Source organism: Podarcis gaigeae (assembly GCF_964106915.1).
Source record: "Podarcis gaigeae genome assembly, chromosome: 10".
In the NCBI taxonomy this organism is placed as follows: Eukaryota; Metazoa; Chordata; class Lepidosauria; order Squamata; family Lacertidae; genus Podarcis; species Podarcis gaigeae.
The window spans coordinates 34,185,937-34,208,082 of NC_139686.1; the positions used below are offsets into that span (position 1 = coordinate 34,185,937).

The 22,146-nt window shown below is 39.4% G+C and overlaps 2 protein-coding genes and 1 long non-coding RNA gene across 10 annotated transcripts in view; 2 read left to right on the top strand and 1 right to left on the bottom strand.

Annotated features, from left to right (window-relative positions):
- BLTP3B (bridge-like lipid transfer protein family member 3B) overlaps positions 1 to 7,134 on the top strand; it is a 35,379-nt gene extending 28,245 nt beyond the window's left edge. For both annotated transcript variants that reach the window (XR_014555206.1, XM_083698552.1), the window contains exons 17-21: positions 761 to 911; positions 1,813 to 2,069; positions 2,630 to 2,738; positions 5,257 to 5,432; positions 6,101 to 7,134. Coding sequence is in view for 1 of the 2 variants with exons in the window: in XM_083698552.1 (XP_083554678.1) it covers positions 761 to 911; positions 1,813 to 2,069; positions 2,630 to 2,738; positions 5,257 to 5,432; positions 6,101 to 6,226 (819 nt within the window). In the remaining variant the exon portion in view is untranslated. The remainder of the gene's footprint in view (positions 1 to 760; positions 912 to 1,812; positions 2,070 to 2,629; positions 2,739 to 5,256; positions 5,433 to 6,100) is intronic.
- Positions 7,135 to 11,517: 4,383 nt separating this feature from the next.
- On the bottom strand, positions 11,518 to 13,840 carry LOC310825389. The gene is made up of 2 exons (XR_014555255.1): positions 13,192 to 13,840; positions 11,518 to 12,042 (listed from the first exon to the last, which is right to left on the bottom strand). It is a non-coding gene; the product is annotated as an uncharacterized lncRNA (long non-coding RNA).
- A 33-nt stretch (positions 13,841 to 13,873) lies between these two features.
- The window catches only part of ANKS1B (ankyrin repeat and sterile alpha motif domain containing 1B), a 319,748-nt gene continuing 311,475 nt past the window's right edge, over positions 13,874 to 22,146 (top strand). For 3 of the 7 annotated variants that reach the window (XM_083698555.1, XM_083698567.1, XM_083698568.1), the window contains exon 1: positions 13,875 to 14,709. In XM_083698555.1, the coding sequence (XP_083554681.1) occupies positions 14,576 to 14,709 (134 nt within the window). In that variant the 5' untranslated portion in view covers positions 13,875 to 14,575. Of the gene's footprint in view, positions 14,710 to 22,146 lie in introns of all 7 variants that reach the window. The other 4 variants (XM_083698562.1, XM_083698566.1, XM_083698569.1 and 1 more) reach the window with 4 other exon arrangements.

Here is a 22,146-nt window from a genome sequence, read left to right on the forward strand (position 1 = left end):
TGCTGGTTATGACCTAAAATCCTAAAAGGATCAAGTTATTTGAAGGATTGTCTTATTCCAGTATAAACCAACCTGTACATTAAGATCTGTGTGAGACCCTTTCTGTGATCCACCATCTGAGAGAGAGCCTTCTTAGTACTGTGCCCATGCTCCAAAGCATTCTTCCTAAAGAAAGCTGTCTGTTCCCTTCTTGGGCCTTCCATTGCCAGGCAAAGACCTTTTTGTTTCAGAGGCCTACTGAGTTGATTATGTTATTTGTCCTGCAAAATACATGTTTTATTAGCTCGTGGTTCTTTAGCTTCTCTTCTGTATTTTGACATGTGTGCTATTTCATTGTTTTATCTGTAATGTTGTGAGCTGCCTTGAGTATATTGTATGGAAAGGGAGGATATAAACTTCCCAAATTAACTAAAAATAATCTATCAGCCCAAATATTCAATCAGCATCCCCAAAATAAAACTGAAATTCATCCAAGCAACTATGACTAACAGATGTATCAGATATCACTAACACACAATAGCTATGTTCAACTTGGAGGAGATGTAAGTAGTTTTATACTCAGTGCTATGAGTCAAAAGTTCCCAATGGGTTACAGAACCTACTCTAACTGAAATTGGTTTTTATTCGACCGATAGTCAGAAATAAAACTTCAACTATGTGATTCTTTGAGTCTGCACATTTGTTGGGGTGGGGTGGGGAGGTCAACATAATATGAGCTTTCCCAGATGAGTTACTAATTGTATTTTCATTTTGTTGACAGATGTCTGTTGTGGTTTTTAAAATATTTGGTGTTAATGGTGAAATTGACATCAGAGGTAATGACACAGATGTATGCCTTCAGGTAAACCAGGTTGTACCAAATCAGTTGGGCAATATCAGTGTTCGACATTACCTTTGCAACCGAACAGCAGGTAAGAACTAATTTAATATAAAAGGGCATTTTTGGTGCTTTCACACTAGTGAAAATGTCTTAAGGATTCTGTTTTGTTGGTTTTAGTATGTTATGAAATAGCCTACAGATTTGGACAACTAAAGACTTTAAAGGGGCTTGAAAATTGTTTACCTTTAGTGGATTTGTAGGTGTGTCTGTATACTCTTCTGGAATTATCTGAAGAAAGGCCAGAACCTAGATTCCCCCACCCCCCCACTCAGACTTCTCTAACCGCAATAAATGGTTATCTGTATTCAGTTAGGTACTAGTATACAGTGGAATCCCATGTGGCGCAGATGGGACTATCACCCATGCAATGGCACTTCAGCTTCCTGTACCTTCCGTCTTTCACATGCCCCCTAAATCTGCTTTGAAGTGTTCTGTACCTCTGCAGAGCAGATTTTGAAGGCATGCAGTGGGGCTGCAGGGGATAGAAAAAGTCTCGATCAGCAAGAATAAGTCTATTCCATTCATTCATGGACAACATTGGATACAGCCCATAGATTATACTGCAGGATTTATTTTATACTTTGTTGCTTATTCAGTACATCTGAAATATCATTAAAAGGAAGACATGCTATGAAGTTTGTGAAATTAATTTGTAAAATAGGCATTTGAGAGGAAATTATGAATACTTCCTTTATCTGATTACACTCCCTTTGACTGTAAAGATTCTGGAAGCAGTTTCCATCCTTTTATAGATTTTTAAATCAAAATACCTAATACAAGTTAGCTGTCTAGTAGATGACATAGCCCCATTATATTTTGTTTTGTTTCAAAGTAGTCAGTGTTTACATCATGTTGGAAGATGGACTATAAAAAAGAGACATTTAATGTCATGTAAAACTGGTTTACCTGATTCTGTACTGGTTTTATAACAGGTTCAGATCCTAAGACCGTGACTGGGCCAGTTAAATCAACTCCTGAAATCAGACTGAGATGGGAAAGTGGACCCAGTGCTATAATACATTCATTGCTATCAGAAAAAAATGGGTTTCTACAATGTCATGTGGAAGGCTTGAGTGCTGATTTCCTAATGTCTTCACTTATGAACATTCAACGTTTTTTGGAAGATGAAATGGTTGCAGAAGTGATGCCTATGAATATAAAAATTTCTAATACTAGGATCAACTTAAAAGTATGTAACTTTTGGAGTCAGATTGATGTCAGTTCAGAGTAAATATTGATAATTTGGGATTGAGGGAAAGCATTGCTTAAAATAAATAAAGCTTAAATTAACAGCTCCTGTTAGGTACTAGTCAATAGCTTTAAAGTTATTAAATGATGTGATGTTTTCAAAAAAGCACTATTGAGTAAAATTTGGCTTCATAGAAAGCTATTCTAACATTAGTGCTCTATATTGTCTTCAGCTATACTGCCAGATTAGATGAAGTAAAATTCAACGTTCTGCCTTGTTTTAGAGATATTTAGTTGGATGTTTCGAAGCATATTCTCATGAACTCTTTGCAGTATAAAGAGTCTCAGAGTTCATCTGTCAGAAGCTTGCTTGTGAAAGAGGAGAGTAGGGCATGCAGAAGCAGCCATTCCTCAGTGGCAAGCAAAGTCTCTCTGTCTGTCTCTGTTGGATGCTTTTGGGAGTTCCGCCATTGACTCAAATATCACAGAGAACTTTACAGTCTGCTTGAATTTAATGTCATATATTTTTAAAAATATGCTCGTTTCACTTATATTTTCTAGGATGACAGCCCACGTGACAGTCTAACTGCTCCTGAACCAGCCCCCGTAACGCTGAATATTGACCTCCTTATGGTGGAGAGGAAAGATGATGGTTCATTTTGCATCAGAGGTCTGCCTGCCTGCCTTTATTTTACCAAATTATTATTCTTAGTGTTTTTACCCACCTTGGAAATATTTGTATTGAAAGTGGGATAAAACTCATAAGAAAATAGAAATAAATACTATAGTCTAATATCGTCATGGGAAAAAATCATGTGTTGCGCAATCTAGTCCAAGCCTCTACCATTTTTGATGTTGGCATCTGTCTATCTTGAGAGACAATGGAGCGCACCTCCAGGGGTGAAGTCAAACCGTTGTGTTAGCAACACTGAAGTGACCTCCCTGGGGCACAAGCCTCGGCAGTGTGTTTGGAGGTCCTGGGCTGCCCAGACAAGAAGACCCCCATCTCAGCTTTGCTGATGGTGGTCCAAAGGAAAGCAGAGCAATATGTTGGCACCAGCTTGGTTGCTGGAGTTGCTAGAAGGAGGCGTAAAAGGTGCCATCCAATCAACTTGGGGACTCCACTCTGGATTTGTGTAGGGTTTACTCCTTAGCCCTTTATTCTCCTGAAGGTATCCCGTAAGGCAGTGAAGGTTTAGATCAGAGTTTTCTTTCTCCTGGATGTGCCACCTTCCCAGGTTGACAAGGCCCATCTGCCCCTCCCATTTGGGCTATATAAGGGGGGCGGGAATGCAGGTAGTTCAATAAAACATTTAAACTATGGAGAATGCTAAAATACTAAACTGTAAGTTCAACTGTTTAATGTTGAAGAACATCTGATTTTTCCAATTCATGGAATGAGGCAAGGATGCTATTTATTCATAACAAAAATAAACATCATTTTTTATCATATAGATTGATATCATTGATGAATCATGACTAAGTTTTTACACTAATAGATTGAACCATATAGGTCAAAATCAGTCAAGCTTTATTAGTGAGTGAACAATCTTCAACAGTACAAGGAGGGTATTGAATTTTTTAAATTATTATCCTGTTCTTGCTGTTTGCCTGATCACCATAAATATCAAATGCAGAATTTACTAGCTTTTGTAATTTTGGACACTGAAATAGCATTAAATCAAACAGAAAGAAACTTTTAAATTAAGATTTTGGAAAATGCAACATAGGTGTAGTTTTCACTATAGGTGATATTAGCAGCCTCATTTAAATTTATAAAGGATTTAAGATGAAGATGCAAAAAACGAGCTTGAAACTAACATATGAAAGGATAACTAGTTAAGCTTCCAAATATATCTCCAATGTCTGTTTGTAAAAGGGCCACAGATAATTTGGAAACTTATTCCTAGCCCCTATCTGGCTCAGAACTCGTAAGAAGTTGCTGATACTTAAGTGTCAAAGGATTAATTTAAATTCTGATATTTGATTTGGGAGTATGACATGTGAAGGCATAAATCTGTATTTAGCAAACTAACAAGAAGAAGTAAATGGTAAATCAAAGATGTGAACACTGACTCATTTCACTATCAATAATATTATGTGTTGGATGCAGTGAGATACTAAGGCAAAGGTTGTATTGAGTAGTAAGAGTTATAATTTACTTCATAAACAATAGAACTCCCTCCAATCCAGATATTTTGGAAAATAAAAAATGAATGCCCCCAAAGACTGATGGGGTAAAGTGGTTAGCTACATCTATTAACACTACTGTAATATCATAACAACCACTAGACCAGTCTAGCTTATCCTTTTAAGGGTATCTTGTGGCTACACACCTGCCATTAGAACCATAAAGTCTAGTATTATAATGGCATCTCAGTTTAAGATGTTTGCTGAGATATAGTTATGTGAAGGTGTGATTGTACAGGTATGCACTTTTTGAAAAATTAGTTATTTATGAAAGCTCATGCTATACAGCTTTGTTTCATAGTACTTGATACTTTTTAGCTGTAGATCATTAACTATTTAATATTTTTTTATATTGACACTGTACAATTCAAGTTACTGAGATAAATTGCTGTTGAGGTACAATCATTGGATACTATCAAGTGATTTCAATGTTTCTACTCAGTATGACTGATATTGCTATATATATATATATTCTGCCTTTTTCCTGATTCAAGGCAGCTTACAGATAAGAATGAGAACTGCTAAAACACAGAGAAAACAATTATTAAATAACAATTAAACACTGATCGACTTAAAATTATATACATATATAAAATCTATTGAAACCATACCAATAATTACAATAAACACCAGCATGGCGCCATCGTTTTAATTAAGAGCAGCCAGTTCCCAAATGCCTGTTGGGGAAAAAAAACCCCTCTTCACTAGCCAGCGGAAGAACGAGGGAGCCTGTCTAACTTTTCCTGGGAGGGAGTTTCAAATTCTGAGAGCAGCCATGGAGAAGGCTATCTCCTGTGTTCCTACCAAGTGTCCCTCAGCAGGGGAAGGACGTCAAAACCTGGGCTGGAATGCAAGTCTTTCAGATAGCTTGGACTTAAGCTGTGTAGGACTTTATAGGTCATAACCAGCGCTTTGATTTGTGCCCAGAAATAGACTGGTAGTAGTGGAGCTGTTACTGTTGGGTATCACCCATTTTAATTATTATTTATTTTTAACAGATAACCGAACACCTAGCAGTGATGTTCCAAAGACTAAGACAAGTAATGATACAAGAGAACAAACTGCTGAAGTTGATGCGCACAAAAAACAGAATTGTCTGTCTCAAGCTACACAAACATCTCCAAAAAGGTCTCTTAAACCTTTTAGGAATTTATCTGATTCGATCAAGGAGCAGGTAACCATAAAACTACAGAACATTTCATTGTGCAGGTCTCTTGACAAAAATTGTATGTTTTAGCATGATTCTTTCCTTCTGCTCAAAGCCATACCTTTTCAAACTATTCCCCCATCAAAATGAACTTTACAAAGCATTTTGAAAGAGGGACATGAAGTAATTTTAGATAACTAATACCTTTGGTTCAAACTCATGAAAATTTGTTCTTGTTTTTTGTTAAGAACGCATTATTTGGGGGGGGATTGTTAAGAGGAGTCTAAAATTGTTAAGAGGAGGAGTCCCACCTTAGATCAAATCTATGCTGCCAGGTGCCATAAGAAAGCGGCAGAGATAGCGCAGGACAGCACGCACCCCGGAAATGATCTCTTTCAGCTTCTCCCTTCTGGAAGAAGGTATAGGGTTATAAAGGCCAGGACTAGCCGCCTGAGAAAGTTTCTACGCAAATGCAATTCTGGTTCTAAACGCAGCATAAGGGGTCTCTATAGTATAGTGTATTTTAAAATGGGGTTTCAGAGTTTTTAGGGGTTTTTGAATGTTTTATGTAGTTTTTCAATTTCATTGTTCTGCATGGGACAATGACAATAAAGATTATAGTATAGTATAGTATAGTATAGTATAGTATAGTATATAACACTATTAAATTCTTAATTTCTACTTTATTATTCCAGCTCATTGAAGAAAATGAATGTCTTAAACAAGAACTAGCCAAAGCTAAGACAGCTCTTGCTGAAGCTCACTTGGAAAAAGACACCCTGCTTCATCAAATGAAAATGATGAATACTGAAAATAAATGACAGAAGACTCTATAATGTTGCACTGGAACAAAAAGGGATACATTTTAGACTGTTTTTGGAACCTGAGCTCTGAACAAAATTTCTGCAGAATAATCAGTTCTGTCAACATCTTCAAAGAATTAGGATGTGCTTCTCTTTAGCCTGAATTTAAGATGCAGTGATGCAGGGAAAATCAATTTCTATTATATGTTACTAATTTGTTTAATAGGTGGTGGCATGAATAAAATGTACCATGTGTCATTGTTAGGCTATCTTCATTTGTGAAGATAAAGTTCTGTTATTGGTAGAAGAAAAGTACTATTCAAGGGAGATTAAATTTGCACTATTAACTGTAGGTGGGCACAACATGGTCCATCGTAGCTAACTAATACTTAAGTAATCATCCAGAGACTGGGCCTAACACCAACAGAACTTGCCTGGGACTGCGCACCCCCTTTATGCCTACATTATCAGCTGTGTTAATGTGTTGAAACCACTCTTGGAAAGGTGTGACCCAAGAAAATGAGGAAACACTCCAACTGTGCTGGAACCATGCTAATGTTTGGTTTCTTTTTATCCAGTATTTGTGACCATTGTACAGTGAAGAATATTGGAGTGGTGCTTGGTCAGCTGATCTGTCACTAATTAATGATTAGACCAGGGCTCTTCAGAGATGATCACTGGTCATTTGTAGGAACATTCCTTACTTAAACCTTTTAACAGATTGGGTTTTTTTTGTAAAAATGTAATCTAACTGTATATTAATGCACTTGGGAGGGGGGAAATCGAATAACTGCCCTCTTGGACTTGTGAAATTCCATTAAAAATGTAAAACTGCATTATAAACTATGGGCTACTTGTAAAAATTTAAATTCTAGTTTTCAGCTGAAAACTGCTGCAAATATATAAATAAAAAGCACAGACCTGTGCAGGAGGTTCTAAGTTTTTAAAATAATGAAGACTACACCCAATAGGAAAATTCACTTTGGATAGACCTTTCTGAATCATTTTGTTGAAAACATTGTCTGGTATTTGTTTCGTCTGAATTATACAATGTTTTACGGAATTGGGAAATACCTTGTTTTTAAAAGTGCTAACCAGAGTCCTAATATCTACAGTTCTGTGGTTGGAGTTTTATGTGTGTGGGAAAGTGAAGAACTGGCTTGGGTGGAAGTGTCTTTAATTGTTTCTTCTGACAGCAAAAATGGGAGCGTGTATATATACTTTCCATTTTGCTGGTCCAGCTTCCAGCTTCCTCTCATAAGGTCAGCTGCAGTGATGATATTGTGGTTGAAATGAGATAACACTTTCCCAAAAAAAGATCTTGTCATTTTTAATAATTTCTTATCTCTAACTTGAAGTGTCATATGTAGTATACTCTGGGATTGTACTCAGTACACCACATCATCTCAATCATCTGGTCAATTCTGAAGAACCCCAGCTCTCTTCTTGTGTCATTCCCAGTAGATGATTCTGCATTAAGTAGCAAAAGTCTTTAAACAGATGATCTTAGAGTTTGTATTATTACATTTCATCCAGTTCCTGTAGCTCCAGACAGTGAGATCATTTGGTCCATCCATGTTATCTTTCAGTATTTAATTTGTACAAAAAATATTTTTATATTGACATCATCAGTGCATTATCTAAGTTCCAGTTAAACAAATTGATTTAGTTGAGGAGTTTCACTGCCTCCTAAATATGAAGCCTTGCTTTCTGGAAATACTTTGATGCCCTTCGAATTAGGCTTTAGCCATATGCTTTACTAAAAATTTTTTTATAAAAAAGATTCCCAAGGAACATTCATTGTTGCTTCAATTACAGCAAGCTGAAGGACTTCGAGGGAGCACCAGCTCCATCTAGTGAGAACCCTGTGAACCTTCGTCTTGGGTTTGGAAATTGGAAATGCATTTTTAGTTTAGTTTCAAGGGTAAACTGTTATAGTTAGTCTTTATGAGGGTTTTACGAATGTAAAACCTACATTGACCAGAATGTCAGCCTTATTATAAATTCTTTTTTATGTGAATAAGTGATCTGATATTAACATAAATAGCACAGGAGGCTCAAATGCAATTTAAATCTCACATATAAAAACAGTCCTTGGCTTTTGACCTATACAAAAACCATTCTGCTTCTCCCCTCACCCCAAATGAAATGTGAGATCAGCAGAGCCATTTTCGCAAGCAACTGTTAATGCTTTTAATTCCAGAATATAGAATACAGCCACTAGTCTTTCAGTTTATTTTGAAATGTAAAAACTGATTTCAGTATCATTTGGAAAATGGCATGCATGTATTGTCTTTGTTAAGTACACATGTCAAAGATGGGAAGAGAGGCACCTTTGGCGAAAACTCCAAACCTAAACATAGTAACACTTTCTGAAAACCATCTCCTCCTATTTAGCCAACCCAATCCTCAAAACACCTTCCCCCTTCCTTCTAAATCAACTTACCAGGCATGACAGAAGGAACAGCAGCATTGCAGCCAGGATTACAGAGGGAAGGACAAAAATCAGATTTCAGCCCTGCCCCCTCATTTCAGCAATAGCAGTAACCCATGAAATCAGAACTCCCAAAGGTCATCTTGGTCATGCTTGTAATGTGCCCGAGAGGAAGGAAAGGGAGATCAAGGGAAATGGAGGGTGCAAGAAGGTAAGGTAAGAATTGTGGGTCTTGTGTAGCATATGGTTTATTAGAGGTGAGCTTTACTAGTTCCCCAAAGGTCATATCACAGTCCAGCATGGTTCAGTGGCAGCTTAACCTTTGTGCCTAGTATTTTACAATATCTCTCATAGGATGTTGGAAAGGTTATGGTCATATAAAGTACCCATTATAGTACCTGCAAAAAACCCCAACTGATTTTATCTGAGCCACCTCGTTGGAAACACAAAACAAGCAAATAGAAAAATGTTGCTATCTTTGTGGACAGACAAGCCCTATAGGTGTACAACAAGAAGATAAAAGTAGAGGAAGAGTCAGAGCATTGGTAGGTACTAATAACAGATTCAGCATCAAGAGTACGGTAATAGGCAGAAAGCAGGCTGCAAGGGAAGAATAGATAGCAAGGTCCAAAGAATGCTCTGCTAGACCATGGACAGCTCCACGATAGCAGATGACACACTTTGCATTTTAAAGAAACAAACATGATACATGAAGTGTTCATAATGTCACTTAAGCACTTAAGTCACACTTGTCTTTTCAGCTTGTTCGCTCACTACTTCTCCTGGATGAAAAAACCTTGGAGATAAAATACAAACAAAACCTTACCTAAGAAGAGTTAATAGCAAAGTCAGTGACAGATTTAATACAAGGTGCCACTGCTGTTGTTCTGTGAACTTGGAAACCAAAGAGTGTATTTGGAATGACCCCAAGGAATTCCTGATTCCAACTGATTGACAGAAATTGTAAACCTGTGGCCCAAATTATGTACAAGTTGTATTCTGGTTAACCTTTGGTTGAAGGAGATCAATCATACAGTCATCTAGGAAGCTGTTCCCTAATAGTCTCTGAGGTGGCGAAAAGGAACTGGTATAATGAACCTAAAGACTCAGCTATACAGCTGCAAAAATAAGGTTTTAAGCGTGTTTTAAGTGCATTATAGAGACTAGACTGGATGTCGATAGTACACTTATGTCAAATTCAATGTATTTTTCAAAATGTTTAAAAAGCATTTTCACAGTGTTTTTTATATGTACCGAGATTCTACCTAAGAGGGGCTCTGGACAGAGGAAAACACACATCCTCAAGCAGGTTCTGAAACCTTGCTATTTGAAAAAACTTTCTTGGTCAGAAACTGCACTGGGGGTCAGGGATTTAAAGTTAGAGGTCTAATGGTAGAATACACAGAAGTCATTCAAAGTTTCTCCAGTGAGTTGTAAAGCTTTTACACAAAATCTTTACAGAAAAATCTACTGGTTTATACCCAACTGTACAGAAATCGTTCAAGGCACTATATTAAGAGTGATAGTTTTCTATTCAATCTAAAGTTAGATCAAAATTCTGTTGAACCCTTATCAGTAATGTCTGATAAGTTTATCACCACAAATATAGAGAACTAAGTTGAATGTTTCCAAATACTTTTCACTGAAAACTCTAAAAGTAGCGGTAACCTATAGAATGAAGAGAGCTGCTTCAATTCTTCTTCTAGTTTTCAAATACATTTAAGCCTATTTGAGATCAGAGGTTTTGCCAGTCATTACAGTGTTGAGATTTCTTGAGATGAAGCGTGAGAAAAGCTTTTTGCTGATGAAAAGGGAGGAACTTAAAGGGGCTCTTCATAAATTACATATTACTGTTGTGGGATCATACATCAGTGGCTGAGTCACTACATTTTAAGTGCCAATCAGGAAGCAACATGGAAGGATTAAGGTACTTATATAACTCTCATGATTTTCTATGCCAGGAACTGCCAGCTGCTGCATGTTCAGCTGTTCTGAGAGGGAAGGAGGAGGTGCAATGAACCATGTTGTTTACAGTGGAAGAGTTTAAAAGGGTCATAGGCAAGAGTTGCCTTGACTTGTGGGACTTCTAATATGTCATTCTGCTGAGAAACAGAAAAAGAGCTTTCATATTTTAAACTTATTAATCTTTTTCTGGAATAGGTACGTTAGGGAAGTAATGGGGGTATAGATTTTGTTCTATGTGTATCTTTCATTTTACAAAAAGCAAGTGAATAGAACTTGAAAATAATCTCAGAAGATGTTACATATTTTACGATTTGCCCTCTGAAACCTTAATATGCTCATTCTGCAATACTGTTTGGTAAACATGTAATTTAATTGGCGCTGATCCAGCATATTATGTAGACCATATTTCCAAGACAGCCTTGCTGTGCAAGGATAATTTCAAGGTTTTGACATGAGAGTGGCAGCTCCTGAAAACTCAGATTTGAGGAGGCACATAGTAATACTGGCATTGTGGGGTGTGTGTGTGTGTGTGTGTGTGTGTGTGTATAATCTGAGCAGATTCTAATAAAAACATGATGTGCCATTTCTGAGCAAAATAGATCAAAACAGAAGAAACCACTCATACATGCAGGTCCTAAGCATTTTTTTAAGACTCAGTACAAGCTTGAAGCACAGTCCCCATTCCCCACACATAGTACTATCCCATCTCATATATGCAATGCATGAGTCATGAAAGAAAATGTTCTAATTTCATTCTAAATTTACTTTTTCTACATTTTTAAAATTACGTGGGACTTTTCTGTCATCAGAGCTCAAGCATGGTATCTGCCCCATCTCTGGGTCCTGGTACAATGCATCCTTCTCAGCCATCCACTTAGGTTGAGCATTGGAAACATCTAGCTACAAAAGCAACATATAGTAGAACGTTGGAATTCTATTCACACACAGCTCAGTTTATACCCTCTCCAGTATGTCATCTACTTCTGTAGAATGGGCGTACATTACCATTCACTTGCTTTCTGAACATCAGGCACAGCAGAAGAGAGACTTCAGATACTAGATAACCATAATATGCGCTCTCAGAAAGAAAAGGAGCTGCTGCTAGCCTATATCAACTTAAGCTTAGCAGCTACAGCTATCTTTTTGAGTAAGTCATTTGTCATTTGCTTCAACAGCAACACCTTGTTTTACTATGGTATAATCAGTTATTGCTTTGGAAAACATTTTTAAGAAAGAAAAAGAGAAAAAGACATCTGCTAAACAGAACAGGTTGATGTGGGATAGCAATACTTTTCGTTTGAGAAACCCTATGGTATGCCATTCGTTGATGTTCCTCATCCCTACTTTCTGTTCAGGTGCTGTTAGATGGTAATCCTGATTCCTTTTTAGGATTTAAAACTAGCAGAGGGCAACCCTCACCAATGCTGAACTAAACCTGAAAAAAATGCAACAAATAGGGAAGAGTACAATATTAAAAGCTGAGCTGAAAGTTCTGTATAGAATGCTTTATCTTGAGGTTTGTCAGGGCAGGGACAAAAGGCATATAAAAAACAAGGCTATTTGGGGAGAAATGAATATTTTCAAAGTGTTTTGTTGGGGGCTTACCATTGGTGGAATCTGAGACAGACTTTTTTTAAAAAAAAAAATCCTGCTAGAAACAGGAAGCTACATTACGCTGAATCAGACTGCAGATCTCCCTTACTCAGTATTGTCTACTAGGGCTGTGCAACTGCTTCATCAGAATCCTGAGGTGACTGTGTTCAGACCCAAGTGGGGCCTGCTTAAAGTGATCCAAAATAAATACCCCACCACCAAAGCTCTTTGGAGATTGTTTTTTGTTTTTTTAAAGTCAGTCCATCTCTAAAACGATAGAAAAAAATATGAACAACATAATGTAAGTGCCAGGATGGGGGAGAGGAAGGAAGGAAAGCAACTGGATTTTGATCATTGGGAGTTAGAATCTCACCCAACACACTCCAATCACAGTGCTTGGAGGGATGGATATAGCGTACTGGTAAGGTAATGGCTTGCCTCTCCAAAAGGGTATGGAATAATATGATGCTAATAACCAATACCAAGATGATGGTCTACTTACCAAGCTTGCATGATGGGCAAGCTGCTTTAGTGATTGGTAGTGATATGTAGGCAACTTAAAAAATCTAGGAATGTTTTAGACATTATTAACTAGGAAGGCTAAACCTTTACAGATTAAAACAAAAGAAAGATTAAGGGAAATTAAGAAGAATGTTATAATAAATTTGATTTTAAAAGTTGTGTTAAATATTTAAAGATGTACTAAAATCTGACCCCATTGCAATAGCCTGCGATATACATAATGCAAGTTCCACTCTCCAGCATAATGACTCTACAGAGTGAAGCAAGAGATATAATTCAATTCAGAGAATTAATTAAAAATATTAAGTTTCTTCCCTTTGAGGAGCCAATAAAAATGAAACGGAAGTACATAAGCCACCATACTACACAGATGTAGATAATTATTTATATTATTACTGGTTGAGGAGAAACCACCTGCAGCAGAATAGCTATTTTTTTTTATTAAAATAACTCCTCCTCTAATACTCACCAGGTTGGTGGACTTGGCTGTAGTAGTGGAAGTGCCCTGCGAACTTGCACCTCTTAAAAAGGACTGGGGAGGGGAACCAGGCAACCCGTATTTTAGAAATCTCTGGATTCCATAATATTCCCACCGTGGATTCAAAGGTGCCATTTTCGTAACAGCCCTACCCAGTGGGTTTAGAGAGGCAAATCTGCTTTGATTAGCGGGCGAGGTGTGCGGTGTGAGGACACCCTTTTAAAAAGTGTGGGCGCACCGACAGCAAACGGGAATACCGTGATTGCTGCTGGAATGCTTTCTATGGGTCGCCTCCGCTCTGGAGACCCCCAAGTTCCCCCATATATATCTCCCCTCCCTTTCCCAGCTCCCCTTCTCCCAATGGGCAATCCTGGCCTGCCTCGTCACTCCCGTCGCAATGTGCGGGGGGGGGGGGGAGAGGAAGCGGGCGGCCCAGCTTCCTCGTTCGAAATGTTGTTTTGCTACTTCTATTTCCCCACCCTGACGGGACTACACCGCGGTCTCACCCCACCACCTCACCCTCCCAGCTCCTCCCTTTTCCACTCCCTGCCTCCCTCCCTCCCTAATGCTATTCCTGCGTGAGGGTGGGTGAGCGCGCGCCACAGCCACGGCGCGCGCGCGCGCAGCTCCTCGTCCCCCCCCCCCCTTTTCGGGCAGCCGTTATCGATCGAGTCGCGCGCGCGTATGTATATGTGTGCGCGCGCGACACCGCAGTGGAGCGCGAGACGAGCTCCTGTTACAGTTGCTGCCGCTATTTGGGCGGGCTGGACAGCTGAGGGAGGGCAGCAGAATCCCTCAACGCAGCGGGAACCGGAGCAAGGGCACGCGACCGGGAGCCAGATAGGGGAGGGAGGGGGGAGACCCACATAGTCTGCCAGCCATTCAGAAGCGGAGAACTCTTGTCTCCTCAGCAACGGGCCTGGGTGGCCAAGACTGCGTCTCCCCTTATTTCGCGCCCTGCTGGTCGTTAAGATCTCCCTCACTCTTCACCCGCTTCAGCCTGGCACGAGAGCTCTGAGCACTCTCTCTCTCCCCGCTTCACCAAACTAGAATTTGGGCAGAGGGTGGGGGGAAGAGTCTTTCTTCCTCTGCGCCCCCCTCCTCCCTCTATTTTTCTTCCACACTCCACCCAGAAATGATCTGCTGAAAATAGGAGGAGGTGATTTTCCCCCTCCCAACCACTGCTCCTGCTGCTCCTTTTTCTGCTGAGTTCTCGTGAAGCCTTCAGGAATATCCCTAAATCGCTCAGTCTGACAGGCGAGCAGGGAAATTATTTTTTTGTGGAGAGGGTCCATTTTTGGGTGGGGAGGCGGGGATAACTTACACGGCGTTTGGGGGGTGGTCTCGTGTGAAGGTTCTCTGATGATTCCCGACCATGGGGAAGGACCAGGAACTGCTGGAAGCTGCTCGCACTGGGAATGTGGCTTTGGTGGAAAAACTCTTGGCTGGCAGGAAAGGAGGGCTCCTGGGCAGTGGATCTGGACCTATTCCTTTATCCAACTTGCTGAGGTAGGGATATGGTTTCCCAGCAGGTACTGGGGATAGTAACCTCCTCCTCCTCCTCCTCCCCTTCATCATCATCATCACCACAACCACCGCCACCCTCATTCTTGCTGTATTATAGTAACTATAAAATATGTCTTTCTTCTGAGTATGTACAGCTGAGGGAGAGGTGTGTGTCCTATATGAGTTTAAAAGCAACTGGCCATGATGTTATTGACATACAGTAGTAACATTTGCATTTATTTCCTTCAGTGAATCGGTAGGAACTTGCATTGGCGTCATTACTTGTACTGGGGCAGAACTTTGGAATATATTGGACAACTTGATGTGTACATGCACATTATTTCTCTCAGGTTTTCTTTTTTCATCTGGATAATAAAAAATTAGTTCATTTGGTAATTAAAGGCATACTTGCATATTTGTAACAATATAGCAAATAGCCTTCCTCCGTTGCCTTATGCTTACTGCCCTCATTTGCAACAGAAATTAGCCATGTGTCTCATTAATAGGACTATACTGTTAAGAAATTTGAACTTCCTGGTGAGGTCAGCTACAAGCAATAGGTGCAAAATGTATGCAGTCAGTGATTAACATTTTCAGAACTATATGAGACTAGGTTATTATGCATTTCCAGGTGGAAGGGGCCAACTTCTAATCCTGAAAGAGCTTATACAATGTGTGGGATAGCATTTAATGTAAAGCATGAATGGTACAGTATCAGTACAGTATCTGCAGGTGAGAAGAACATATATTTTTTTAACAGGTATTTGACTTTAGTGAAATAAAAGAAGGTCTGCAGCACACAGTTCTCTGTTACGGCAGACACAAGTGCAGCAAGGGAAAATGAATTGGCATGCTATTGACCTAAAACTTGAACTAATCATTAAATGTGTTCCACTGCAAGAACAGAAGCAGGCCTGAAGTAATGAAAATTGTTTCAGTGACAAGCAAAAAAAGGTCATGTAGTTTCCAGGATTCTCCATAGTAACACATTTAATATTTTGTCAGGCTTCCACATTATCTTTTTGCAAATGTAGTTGTTTTAAAGGTTATTAATTTTCACCCACTTATTTCTTATTTTTATATTTTGCAATGGTTCAATAAGAACAACATTTTTGTTAGTGTATTGGTTGGCATAGTGAATATATAGTATTGTTTTTAGTAGTATAATTATATCTTGGGCCAAAAAGGAAATGTCAGTTAATTTGATGAATTTTAATGTAAGCATCATTAATTAAACATGATTTAAAAAACAACAACAACCCTACACATACCAGAAATTCACTTTGATGCAATTAACCTCCACCTCTACTGTAATCAGTCTGTACAGTTCTTAAATGTTTACTTTCTTTGGATTCCTTTTAATAGAGCAGTATATTCCTATATACATCTCTTTGAGAGAATCTGATGGCTCATTTTTAAAAATAGGGAATAGATTGAAGAGATGCATTTGTAATGTGGCTTGAAGACTACAATGGTGGGTATTATAGAAAACTGTTGATTACTAAAAGTAGAAAGTTACATTAAGTGCTATTTGGCACTATTTTTAATAGAAAGCATATTAGTTTTGTAACGCATTACAGTTGCATATTGGTGCACTTTCCTTCTCACTTAGCCCTGCTTTTGGAACCTTTTTAAAACAAGACAATCCATATATGACAGGTGTCATTAAGGTTACTCAACAAAGCTAAATTTAAGGCCCTATCTTCAACAAGTACAAAATGTACATATTTATCAGTAAGGCTGGAAAAAATATTTCTTATTTTTAAAAGTCAGTTAACATCCAGGGTTGTAGTCTACTAAGTTATAGAGCAGGCTCACTGAAATCAATTTGTCCATTGATTTCATTAGGTCTACCCCGACTTAATTAGATGCAGCACTAAACATTTGCGTGGAAGTGTAGAAAACAGATAAAGGCACCACCAACACATCAAGTACCTCTTGAGCTTCTTTTGATAACTTTGTTGATAACATAATAAATGATCAGATACATAAATATACATCCTATTGCCCTGATACTGCATTAAATTGCTGTTGGATTTAATGGTTTCTTATGTTCCTAGACTTAACAGTATCACTGACATCATAGTCACTTATCTTGTCTGTTTTTCAAGATCAAATGCTGGTGGAAATTGTGAATCCACTCACAGATGTAGTTTTCTCTGTACAATTCCAGTATTAATTAAAACTTCACTTGTGAAAACTGATGGACTCTCAAACTGGAATGCTTACTACAGTGAGATGAACAAAGTTTGCAGCTGTGTGTTTGGATATTGGCATATACAAGTGGGAATGTTGTGGTATCATGACCCATTAGGAGAAGGGTCATTCACAGTAACCCTGAACTTGTGTGGTCCTGTACATATAAAGCTTGGAAGTGAAACAGGCCATTCAGAAATAAGCCAGCAGCTTTTGCATTCTAAGGTGGAATCTAGGTATACAAAATTAGTTTAGTTTGTATCTTAATAATTGTCAAATATACCTACAAGCTTGTTGGGGCAGAGGTGGATTTAAGGGAGAGTGATTGGTTTGCCTGCACTGAGCCCTGAGCTGAGAAGGCGCTGCAGCAATAACTTAGACCATCCAAGTATCTCTATTTTCCAGGGATGTCCCTGATTTAGAGAAGCCATCCCAGTTTCTGATTTGATCCCAAAATGTCCTGCTTTTCCTTAGGACGTCCCTATTTTCATTGGTTAAATGTTAGAGGGTATGGAGTTATTCGACTCGTGAGCTGTCTGAAAGCAATCCTGTATAGGGAAGTTTTGCTTAATGTTTAATGTTTTATTATGCTTTTATATATATTGGAAGCTGCCCAGCGGTGGCTGAGGCAACCCAGTAAGATGTGTGGAATGAGATGTCCCTATTTTAATCAGAGAAATGTTGGAGGGTATGGAATAGAAGGCAAGAGGCCAGGTTGAAATTACCAGGGCCTTGCAATCTAGAAGGCGTCCCAGGGCCTGACTATCTTGCATTTGTTTTATGTAATTTCTAATAAAATAAATATTTCATATTTAGTGCACACACAGTTCTAAATAACCAGCTTACAAAGTTGTGCTGTAAACATTTGCGACTCTATATGAACATTTGCGTCTGTGGTTTGACAGTATGACAGTGCAGTCTCATCTTATTACACGAAGTCACATTTGTATGTTTTTTTAAGTGAACACTGCAAATACAACAAAGTTGTTGTGTGATACACATTGTGTTGTGTTACACATACAAGTAACATTTAAAGTACTGTATAGTTAGTTGAGCAATTATTATATGAGTGCTTATTGATATTAGTCATTAGGATCTTAACATTCTCAATAGGTACACATATTATATTTATTATTAAACTAAAAATGAGACCACACATTTATTTTAAATCCCATGTAAATATTTTTAGCTGGCTTGCCCTTGCTGGAGGGCACAATTTTTCCCCCCAGTGGGGCTCGAACCTGCTTTCAGTGGCCCTGGGAAGAGAAAGGTATATAAAAAAGAGAGAGGGAGAGAGAGAGAGTGGCAGAAAGAGGAGGTCTCACCTTGTGATACTTTTAATCCCTATCATTGCAGTACTGAATTTTCAAATATGAAAAAGGGATATAGCTATAGCTAGGTTAGCTGTACACCTTTAAACTTTACAAGTTTGGATTAATGGGAAACCTGTGTTGTTGTTGTTGCCCACACCTCCCAGTTGGAGAAGTCTTGATGTTTGCTCTACACTTCTTTGAGAGTTCAAGAATACAGCAAACCACTGATGTTTTAAAGCAGACTGTGGAAGTGGAGCAATGAACTGTCAAGTGAGTCATCAGCCCAGCCTATATATCTGACTTTCTATTTGGTCATCAGGTTGCAATTATAGCATTAGTTAGAAAGTTGTTTTATTAGTTAGGGAAGTGTAGTGTTAGGGAGGGAAGTGATACATGAAATCATATCTTTTTTAAATGTAAGTGGGATTTCTTAGTGGTTTCTGTATTCTGGTTCTACCACTATCAGTGATGATTCAGAATCATAGGGGACTATTCCTCCGTCCTTGCTGGATTGTTTTCAAAACGTCATGCTTGGGATCAGTTTAAATACTTCCAGCGAAATGGCCTTCCTTTTCTTTTGTGGGCATATTCGGAACAAGGCCATCTCCAGGTTTTGGAGGGGTTTTTTTGACAACATATCCTCACTGGGTCCAATTGCTTGCTGAACTCCCCACAATTTGCTCATGACAGCAAATTTGTGTCCAGCCTGGAGGTGCCAGGTGCCTCAGATTGACTGCAGTAATATACAATGTGAAGATGCTACAACTCCAGTTTCTCACCTTCTCCTCATTCTGTGCTAGGTTGTAAAAGCTACACAAGCTTAACAGAGAGGCTTGCCAATGATGTGTCTTTCAAACCATGGAGAGTTTGTTTTTCTTTTTTAAAAAGAGCTCTGCAGAGAAGGAGGAGAAGAAAATCAATTTTTTGTATCGCTGCTGAATTATGAAGTCCATTCCTTTCCTGGGAAGAATGAGCTCAAGATTCATGTCATTTATGAGCAACCCAATGCCCTGGGGATAACTAGGACTGACTCTGCTTCTTCATATGAGGAAATGACCTGTGCTGATGAGGAATTTTGAAGCTAGCAAGAATCTAGCTAATTCAGTAAGAAGGCAGCATGTTTCTGATTCAAGAAGACTTCAGGGGAGAGCAGTGGTATCCCATTTGCAGAAGGAAGCTAATCAATAGGAAAGGACAGAAGAGAAATTATTATCTTTCATCTGCAAATGAGATACCATTGCTCTCCACTGAAGTCCTCTTGAATCAAGAGACATGCTTCCTTCTTACTGAATTGTTTGCTTGATTCATCCATTCATTTGCTACTGAAGGGGCAAAGATCAAACCATCCATATATTCTCCACCCATTGGGCAGAGGTTGTGGGTATGTCTAAAGTGCAATGAGCTCCTGGCTCTCTGGGAACAAGCTTGTTCCCTGGAGGAAAAGGTGGTAGACCTGGAAAAGGGAAGAGAAAGAAATAGTGGTAGATCCAGCTTTCAGGGGCGTTGTAGCTGTTTCCTACTGCCACAATGACAGCTGATATGCTGTCAGGGAAAATGAGGGTCTCAAATAAGGAAAGTGAGGAAGAGGGAAACATTTCCTTAGAAGGGAAATGAGGGGGACATCTATCCTCTTCTGCTGAGAATACTTCTCCAGTGGGTGGAAGGATTGTGGTAGTAGGCGATTTAATCCTTAGATATATAGTTGGGTGTGCGGTGGACTTACAGACCGCAGGGTGAATTGACTGCCTGGCGCTAAGGTTGAGGATGTTACCTGCCACCTAGATAGCCTGGTAGATGAGGAGGAGACAGTGGTTGTGGTGCTTGTGGGCACCAACATCATCAGGGAATGCAGTCACGAGGTCCTGGAAATCAAATTTAGGTTGTTAGGTAGGATGCTGAAAGCCAGGGCCTCCAAATGCTACTGGTCCCATGGAGGGTCAGCCAGCTAGGCACAGCTTTGTGGTCTCAATGCTTGGGTGAGACAATGGCTTTGGGAGGAGGAATTGGTTAAGTTGCAGGAAGCAAAGAGTAGGAAGGGTTTTCCCCCAAGGACAGGTATTGGAACTTGTACTTTTTAACTTGTTCTTAAACAATATTCAATTAGGAGTAACTTGATGATGATACTAAATTGTTTAATGTGTGTGTGTGTGGGGGGGAGAGATTGTGAAGAGCTCCAAAAGGACCTCTTCAATCTGAGTGAATGGGTTGTGAAATGGCAAATGTAATTCACTGTAAAAAGTGTAAACTAAGTGATGAATGGGACGCGGGTGGCGCTGTGGGTTAAACCACAGAGCCTAGGGCTTGCTGATCAGAAGGTCGGTGGTTCGAATCCCCGCAACAGGGTGAGCTCCCGTTGCTCAGTCCCTGCTCCTGCCAACCTAGCAGTTCAAAAGCACATCAAAGTGCAAAGTGTAGATAAATAGGTACCGCTCCGGCGGGAAGGTAAACAGCATTTCCATGCACTGCTCTGGTTCGCCAGAAGCGGCTTAGTCATGCTGGCCACATGACCCGGAAGCTGTACGCCAGCTCCTTCGGCCAATAAAGTGAGATGAGCACCGCAACCCCAGAGTTGGCCACGACAGAGACCAGCCTTGTACATACACCTGATTAGATACTAGCCTACAAGTCCCCATAAGTTACTAGCCCATAAAGGCTGAATGAGATAGATGAATTTCTATAGTAGGCAAAGTGGACGAAGCTCTCTTCTCTTCCATGTGCAACTGTGTGTGTGTGTATTGTACAGACTGGCACACTGTCTCTTGGATATCTTATATATTTGATTAAAGGATATCTGGCCCAGATATCTGGCCCAGTCAGCAATATAAAAAGTATGATTAATAAATTGCACACAATTTCAACATTTGTATTATAAGCTGTGAAAGCTGCCCTCAGACAGGTTGCTATTACAGTCATGGTCATTGCAGCCAAGATCTACGAAGACACTTACATGTAGTAATTAAAGGCATAATAGCAATTAGACTTTTGAATAGGCATGTCTTTGCATTACACCTTGGAGCGATGTATGCAGTAATTATAAGCAGTTTGAAGTGCTGTTTATTCAGATGGATGCTGATTATTTCTGTGTAAATAAGATAATTTAACAATGAGTTTTTCTGAAGATACTAGTAGTTTGTTTTAATATGAAATATGAACTTAACATCAGATATACGCTGGTAGCAAACAATTCTTGGCTGTTATGCCTATATATGTTGTTTTAAGAGCAGCTTAACTTTAGGCCAAAATGAATTTGAAGAAAATTTTGAACATAAGCTCATGGCAAAACAGATTCTGATTGTTTCCATGTGGCGATTACAGTAGTGTTTTATTCGAGGGTTACGCAAAAACACATATACTTGAATCAGCCCCTTGGAACTGCCAGATTCATGAGTCTACAGACACAGAAAGGGCATTAGCATCTAGTTGGTGGTTATCTATAACCTCTGGGTCCAGGTCTCTTAATAAGAAGGCTCTTTTTGGCCTACTCAAGAGAGTAGGTCAAGAGAGCCTAAGTAGTTGGACAGACCTCTGTCCCTATATGTCCTCAAGCTGCAATAGCTGGATCTCAAAAAAATCAACCTGACAGTGCTCTACACCAGGCATAGGCAAACTCGGCCCTCTATATTTTTGGGACTACAACTCCCATCATCCCTAGCTAACAGGACCAGTGGTCAGGGATGATGGGAGTTGTAGTCCCAAAACATCTGGAGGGCCGAGTTTGCCTATGCCTGCGCCACACACTTCTCCAAAATCTACATTAATGTGTTGTCAGTGTCAGCAGAGATGTGATAGCTGTGTGGGATTGTCTTTCCTCATACAAACTGACCCAGACCCTGCAATCATCATCTGTGGCTGTTCTTCATGTGCCTCCTCTATGAGAGGTCCCCAGAGGGTGGCAACACAAGAATGGTCCTTTTCTGTGGTAGCTCCCTGT